At 45.9% G+C, this 7966-nt stretch overlaps 1 protein-coding gene across 1 annotated transcript; it reads left to right on the forward strand.

Annotated features, from left to right (window-relative positions):
• Positions 1 to 887: 887 nt before the first annotated feature.
• LOC139276325 (zinc-binding protein A33-like) lies at positions 888 to 6924 on the forward strand. Its single transcript, XM_070894140.1, has 6 exons — positions 888 to 3616; positions 3811 to 3906; positions 4545 to 4775; positions 5554 to 5576; positions 5664 to 5773; positions 6060 to 6924. Exons 1-6 carry the CDS (start codon positions 3200 to 3202, stop codon positions 6602 to 6604), a joined length of 1422 nt encoding a protein of 473 aa, XP_070750241.1. The 5' UTR covers positions 888 to 3199; the 3' UTR covers positions 6605 to 6924.
• Positions 6925 to 7966: the final 1042 nt, after the last annotated feature.

The following is a 7966-nucleotide window of genomic DNA, read 5'->3' on the forward strand; positions in this document are numbered from 1 at the left end:
GAGTTACATTTATATGGTGCTTTTCATGACCACTGGACGTTTCAAAATGCTTTACAATCAATGAAGTACTTTTGGAGTGTAGTCACTGATGTAATGTAGGAAACATGGCAGCCAATTTGCACACAGCAAGCTCCCACAAACAGCAATGTAATAATGACTAGATAAATTGTTTTTGTTATTGAGGGATAAATATTGGCCAGGATACTGGGGATGCCTCGCCTGGTCGCCTTCAAAATAGTGCCATGGGATCTTTTATGTCCGCCTGAGAGTAGTCGGAACCTCGGTTTAACATCTCATCCGAAAGACAGCACCTCTAACAGTGCAGTACGCCCTCAGCACTGCACTGGATTGTCAGCCTAGATTTATGTGCTCAAGTCCCTAGAGTGGGATTTGAACCCACAACCTTCTGACTCAGAGGTGAATGTGCTACCCACTGAGCCACAACTAACAATAATCATAAGGAAAACTATAGCTCTCAAAATATTTTACAACTCCACAACAAAAACTCTTAGCCTCTCGTGCACTAGTGACAGATACAGATACTAGTAAGTCTCGAAAAACTCTCTCTTGTACTTTTAGCTGTCAGTCATGGCTCAGTTATATCACACTTGCTGCTGAGCCAGAAGATTGTGGATTCAAGCCCCAGTTTGGAGACTTGAGCCCACAATCTAGGTGGATACTTCAGTTCAGTATTGCAGCACTGTCGGAGGTGCCGTGTTTTGGACGAGACATTAAATGTCTGCGCTCTCAGGTGGACATAAAAGATCCCATAGGACCATTCAAAGAAGAGCAGGGTAATTCTGTGTCCTGGCCAGTATTAATTCCTCAACCAGCATCACTAAAACTGATTATCTGGTCATTTATCTCATGGCAGTTTGTGGGATCTTGCTGCGCACACATTCACTGCTGTGCTTTCCGACGTTACAACAGTGACTACACTTCAAAATTTCATTGGGAATGTCCTGATAGGTCCTATTTCAACGCTCGCCCCTTCTTTCATTTTGTGGGTGTCTCACAAGATCACAAATGAGGGAGGTCATTCAGCCCACTTTAGTTGACCCTACCATTTCCCCATTTCTGATCATGGGTCTGTACAGCTGAAGCAAAACTTCCTCCCCTTTGTATTCCAGCCCCATTCAGATAAAGGCCACAATCCATTAGCTTTCCTGATCGCCTTTTGTACCTCAACTAGTTTTTAATGATTTGTGTACGTGGACATACAAATCTCTTTACTCCTCTACAGTTCCTAATCTCTCACCATTCAGAAAATATACCGACTTATCTTTCTTGGGTCCAAAGTGGATGACCTCACATTTGCCACAGTTTTGCCCACTCACTTAATCTGTCTTTGGCCCTTTGCAACTTCCTTCTCCCATCTGTATTACTTATTGTCCCTCCAGACATAGTGTCATCTGCAAATCTCGATATACCCTTCATCCAAGTCATTAATAAATATGGTAAAAAGTTGAAGCCCCAGAATAGTTCCATGGAGAACACCACTTGTCACATCCAGCAATCAGAGTACATACCCTATATGTCCATTGTCTGTCTCCTGCCTCCAAACCAATTTTCAACCCATCAAAAGGATAACTCCAATTCTAATACTCTCTTCTCTGGAAGGCCATATAGATAACATCCGTAGACACTCTTTTATCTGTGCTGTGAGTGATACCCTCAAAAAATGTAACTATTTTAGTCAGACATGACTTACCCTTAGCAAAGCCATGCTGACTCTGATCAGCTCACATTTGTTCAAGTGCGCAGTCACTCTCATGACAGATTCTTGTAGCTTAAGAACATAAGAAATAGGAGCAGGAGTAGGCAATTTGGCCCCTCGAGCCTGTTCCACCATTCAATAAGATCGTGGCTGATCTGATTTTGGCCTCAACACTTTCCTGCCTGTTCCCCATAACCATTGAATCCCCTATAGTTCAAGAATCTTTCTATCTCAGCCTTGAATATATTCAATGATTCAGCCTCCACAGCTCTCTGAGGTAGAGAATGCCAAAGATTCACAACCCTCTGAGAGAAGAAATTCCTCCTTCTCCATCCTCCTCACGACCCTTTATTCTGAAACCATGCCCTCTAGTTCTAGATTCCCCCAGGAGGAGAAAAATCATCTCTGCATCTATCCTGTCAAGCATCCTCAGAATCTTATATATTTCAATCAGATCACCTCTCATTCTTCTAAACTCTAATGTGTACAGGCCCAACCATTCCTCATAAGCCAACCCCTTCATGTCAGAAATCAACCTACTAAGAGGAGCATGAGTGACAAAGAAGTAGGATTAGTGGAAATAAAAGTAGCAATAAGTGGAATGAAGGGGGGGAAAGCCCAGGGTTCAGTAGACTAATGCAGTTGCTGCATCTATCAATCATCCTCACCCGTGGTTTCAGGTAGCAGGCGGAGGAAAGGGCTCCAGAGTCAGGGACCGACTGAATGGCGGAGGAGTGGGTTGGATGGCATCAGAGGAGCTGGCGCAGTGCCTGTCCTGGGCCGACGTCCATCTCGTGGCCAAAGCCATTGAGTCACTACAAGTTGCACTGGGCCCTGACTCCATTAGGTGTGTCGAGGCTCAAGTGCGTGGGGCGAACCTGTCCGAACTGACCCCTGGATCGGAGGGCCTACTCATGGGAGTGCTCCTGGGTGGGGCCAAGGTGGCCATTAGCATGTCCAGGCAGTGGGCGGTCGAGGGGGTCGTTCAGCCCGACTGCCTTCCTCACTTCCACGGCTACATTCGCAGCAGGGTGTCCTTGGAGATGGAGCAGGCGGTGTCTATCAGCACGCTCGAGGCCTTCCACAACATGTGGGCACCGGAGGGACTGGAGTGCATCATCACCCCTGGAAACCAAACGTTGATTTGATTTACTAGGTTTTCTTAAACATTTTTGGTTAGCTTGCAGTTTCTAGTTGGAGTGCCACTTTAACAAGGGGGCACTTTGTTTAATTGTATAATTGAAAAGAATTGCAGAATTGGGGAATTAGTTAAACTCAGTGAGCTGCAAGGGACCCAGTGGAACACAATTAGGTGGAAGAGTTGCAAGGTCAGTGGCTGTTAACAGCTATCAGCTGACCTGGTTGCTTGATCAGGGGGTAATAGAGTTATGAGCTCGAAGATGATGAAGCAGTTGTAACTTGTTTGATTCCCAAAGGTATATATTGGGCACAGATAGCAAAAGGAGGGAAAGATTTCTTGGGATGGCTCACAATAAAGAGGTTAGGAGTTATGGCGAAGCCATCTGCTGTCCCCTTTGCTTTGGGCTATTGGTTGATCCTGTCCTGGTGAACTGTGATTGTAATTTTTGCCGGTCCTGTATTGTGGCTTACCGAGAGGCCCAGGGAGGGTTTGTTTGTTGCCCCCAGTGTGGGGAGAATGCCCCAGAGTTGACCCTGCTGCCCAATCATGTGTTGCGGAATGTGGTGGACAAGATTCGGAGCCGCACCAGTCCACAAGAGGTGCCTGGAGAGGAGAGTGGTATGTGTGAGGAGCATGAAGAGAAACTGACCCTGATCTGTGAAACGGACGGGATGTTGATCTGTTCTGTTTGCAGGGACTCCAAACTTCACAAGCAGCACAAATTTATGGAGCAAATGGAATTCCTGACAACATGCAAGGTATAGGGCCTAATTTCAAATCTCAAAACTGGGGTGGGAGAAATGTGAAACAGGAAATCCATAACTCAGTCAGCACAAGATAGACTATGGTCTCCTGTGTGCTTTATCACTTTCTGGCTCTTCCTCTTCTGCTTACCAACTTTCCATTACTGGTCTAGTAACCCCACTCATTTCACTTCCTCTGTACCTTGCAGAATAAAGGACTGGCTTTCTTAACCTCGCTAAACCAGCGGGTGGTCTCTCTGAAAGATGCTGTGCAGAAACAAGAACTTGAGATTGCACGAACAAAAGTAAGTTGGTCTGATCTACCTGTGCTAGTGTGTGCTGTGGCTGTTGCATAGGCGAATGCCTACATCACAACAGCAAGCGTCTAGGATCAGGGAACAATGTCCCCTCCAAACACAGGGGGACAACTCTTGGCCATGAGCACTGGAGACTCGCCAAGCTCATAAATGAGCAAGTCTTATTGTGGTAGCCATTTTGCACGTGGCAGTGAGTTGAAAGAATGACTAGTTAATCTGGTGCTGTTTTGAAGGAGGGATGTCTGGTGGGGCATTGGGAGGACTCGCTGTTCTCTTCCATAATGCCATGGGATCCTTAACATCCACCTGAACCAGAAGGCCAGACTATCTTCTAAAGCCTTCTCTGAAGGTTGGCTATTCCCAGGGTTCAGGATTGCTTTGCGGTGTTGGCTTGCATCTCATGTTCCTGTCCTGGAGTGAGGTCATGAAGTTCAAGCCCTTCATCAGAGGTTACCAACTAGAGCCAAGGCTGCAAGTTGTAGTTTTCCCAATAGTTTGGTTTGGAGAATGTTGTGAATATTCAAGGGCATCTGTTTTTTTTTTTAGTCACCTGCCTTGACTGGAAACAATTAATCTGTCAATCCCGTCTCATTCTAAATGTGTACATTTGATGGCCTTTCCTTAAGGGGACGGGCTGTAAGCTGATCTGCCATATTGCCACGCAGTTTGCTGACCTACACCAGTTCCTCAATGAGCAAGAGCGACAGTTGATGGACAAGCTGGAAGCTCAGGTGGAAAGTAACTTGGCAGCAATGGAAAGAAACCTGACAAAAATGCAAGCGGTACTCTTCTCCGCTGAGTTGGATATAACTAACATTCAGGCCAAACTGGATCGGCGTGATATGACCTCTCTGAAGGTAGATACTGTACCATTCTCTTCCCCTGACCCACCCCTTTGGTTCTGGTTGAAGGTATCTCCCCCCTCCCAATAACTCTTGGCTTTGAGGATGGTGGACATCTATAACTTGGCTTCCCTGTTGCTCAGCAAAAAAAGGAAAACTAGCCAGGTTTTTCGGTTGCTGACAGCCATTGATTTCATATTGTGCCTCTTCATTCTTGCGGCCAAAATGCATCGCTTTACACTTCTGTGCTAAATTTTGTCTGCCCATTTCATCAATCTCTGTGTGCTTCCTGACGTCTGTTACTACCCTCCCTGCTGTTTACTAATTTTGAGTTTCATGTCATTTGTAAATTTTGCAATGATACCCTGTATACCCAAGTCTAGGTCACTGATGTATATCGAAGAGCAGTGGTCCTAATACCAATCCCTGGGGCAACTTGGAGTTGAACTCCAAACTGAGCCATTTGTGTGCACAAACCAGCGTTGTATTGGTCCTGGAAATCCAACCAGATCTTGAGCCAGAATCTTTTCATGTGCCCATGATCCATTCTTGCATTATTACAATACTGTGTTCCAAGATAATTTAATTTGAAGTGGAATAATATGATGCCACAGCAAAGTAAGACTTTAGTGGAGTGGTGATGGATTGTGACTGTGTGCCACAGGTACATTGCATGTGGAACTGAAATTCTCAGGCCCAATTTGGGGTTCCACCTCACCCAGTTTAATTCTCTTCAGTGTCCTTCACATTGCTGCATAAACAACACTAACATTGTTTCTGTTTTCTCTTCAAGGACATTAGTTGTTGGCAGGACAGGTATGTATCGTCAATAATGGCCGATTGCTGATGTAGCCGTTGCACATCCCATTGTGTTTCTGTTCTAACAGATATTAATATTGGCAGGTTTTCTGAAGATACACCCACTGCTGTATCTGGGAATGTGTGTCTGGGGACATTCAAGGGGCCCTTGCAGTACAAAATATGGAAGGAAATGAAGGAAATCCTCCATCCAGGTAAATGAATAGCCTTGTGTCCAGGTCAGCAGACTATCTATCTAACTCTTGGCCTGTGGTAAAATGCAAATGATTCTTTCATGAGATGTAGCTGTAGAATTCACTTCCAAAGTAGGGTCGGTGGATGAAGGGATATGGTTAGGATTAGTCCCTGAGGGCCAGGGGGTAAATAAAGAGAATGCACTTCACTCTACTAACGGAACAATTGGCTCGGCTCATTCACTGTTGTACTTGGCCATCCGCCAACAAGATGGAACTTCAGTAACCCATGGGTTTTGTTCTGCAGTTCCGCTCGCTCTGTCTCTGGACCCCGAAACAGCAAACCCTTGGCTGCAGCTGTCCGACGACCTGACCAGTGTGTGTCTCATGGATACCAAGCAGCTGCTTTCCGACAACCTGGCGAGGTTTGACGTGTGTGTCTCTGTCCTGGCCACTGAGGGCTTCACAGCGGGGACGCACTACTGGGAGGTGGAGGTGAGCGACAAGTCCAAATGGGACATAGGTGTGGCCAGAGAGTCCATTAACAGGAAGGGAGATATCTCTCTCAAGCCTGAGAATGGATACCTGGCACTGTCCCTGAACAATGGAAACCAGTACTGTGCTCTCTCCTCGCCCACAGTCACCATGCTATCTCTGAGGGTGAAACCCAGCCGGATTGGCGTTTACCTGGACTACGAGGGAGGCCAAGTGTCCTTTTATGCAGCTGAGGACTTGTCTCATCTCTACACTTTCACAGAGATGTTTGCTGAGAGAATGTTCCCTTTCTTTTGCCCCTGTTTGAATGATACTGGGGACAATGGCAATCCCCTCTCAGTAGCTTTATTTAGTTGAGTGTGTCTGTAAAGCTGTGCTCAGCTGTGGCTGTTCCTGGGTAGATTGGTGTATTAAACATACTTACCAGGAATGTATAACCATGGCTGAGGGGGAGGAATGAACTAATTAGAATCGTCTTTCCAATCTAACCTGCATTGACCAATCTCTCTACTGTAGCCTGGCAGGGATATGTATGATTGGCCAATCCCTACTGTCACCTATTGGGACAGGGATGTGTTTTACATGGGCAGTAATGATGCATCTTCAATGTACCTGTGTTGGAAGAATCCACATTTCTGCTACAATGAAATGTTCATAAATTTCATTCTTGACCGCAATATTGCTTCTGTTTGTTTTTTTTTTTTCTCCCCCCCCCCCCCCCCCCTGCCCTTGTGTTCCAGCCCTTCACAGATCATCTATCAGGGCCCAATTACTCAATCCAGCCACAGGTAGTTCTTGGCAGATGATCAATGGACAGAAACCAAGGTGAATGGTGCACTTCCCACTTAAATAGCAGCTGCAATCCTTTCATTTAGATCTATCTGCACTAGGGATGGTTTTGTACAGACTGTGACATCCATGAGGCAAAGTTTATGATTCTTGTATTTAAAAAAAATAAATAATAATAATTGGTGGCCTTCTGGCACCCAGACCTCCTACAGCACTCCTTAACCTCCAACTTCACTTCAGCAGTGTCTACAATGCTGAGTTGCTGCAGTACATGATGATGACGACGACGACGATGATATTATTATTAAGCTGCACAAAATCCACGCAAGTGGAGAGTATTCCACCACACCTGTGCCTTGTTCCTTGCAGGTATTGGAGGGGGTGTGGGGAGTCAGAAGGTGAGGCACGTGCTGCAGAATATTGAGCCTCTCTCCTGTGGCTGGTCCATTTATGTTTCTGGTCAATGGCAACCACAGCCCCCAAGTTTGTTGATGGTGGACTTTGGGAATGGTGATGCCACTGACTCAGGGGGAGGTTGGACTCTTGTTGAAGATGGTCATTGCCTGGTACTTGTGCCTAAGCTTGGATTTGTCTAGGCCTTGCTGCATGTGGGCACAGACTACTTCAGTGAGCATTGAAGATTGCCCATCAAGAGGTGGCACTTTGACGACCTGCTGAAGGGGGTAGGAGGAGAGGAAAAAGAGGGATTAGATCTCCAAGTGACCAACCTCCTCCAGTCAAAACATCCATTGGGGAAAAATCCACTCATTTTAAATCTGTGGGGAGGGAGCATGTATTTATTTATCTTAATGCATAGTCATTCAATAAATTAGTCTCAAGACATGGGGACCAAAATGTCAACCTAAAAGGGTGTGTCATGAGCCACTCTACCACCTCCCCACATCCCAATGCAGTTTAAGCACTATTGTA

Source organism: Pristiophorus japonicus, chromosome 11, assembly GCF_044704955.1.
Source record: "Pristiophorus japonicus isolate sPriJap1 chromosome 11, sPriJap1.hap1, whole genome shotgun sequence".
NCBI classification, from domain to species: Eukaryota; Metazoa; Chordata; class Chondrichthyes; family Pristiophoridae; genus Pristiophorus; species Pristiophorus japonicus.

Excerpts from the sequence above, each read along its gene's own strand:
- LOC139276325 (XM_070894140.1), top strand. The coding sequence starts at position 3,200 with ATGGCTCACAATAAAGAGGTTAGGAGTTATGGCGAAGCCATCTGCTGT. Across the intron at positions 3,907-4,544 it reads TTGAGATTGCACGAACAAAA|GGGACGGGCTGTAAGCTGAT; the intron begins GTAAGTTGGTCT and ends CCTTTCCTTAAG. Across the intron at positions 4,776-5,553 it reads GTGATATGACCTCTCTGAAG|GACATTAGTTGTTGGCAGGA; the intron begins GTAGATACTGTA and ends TTTCTCTTCAAG.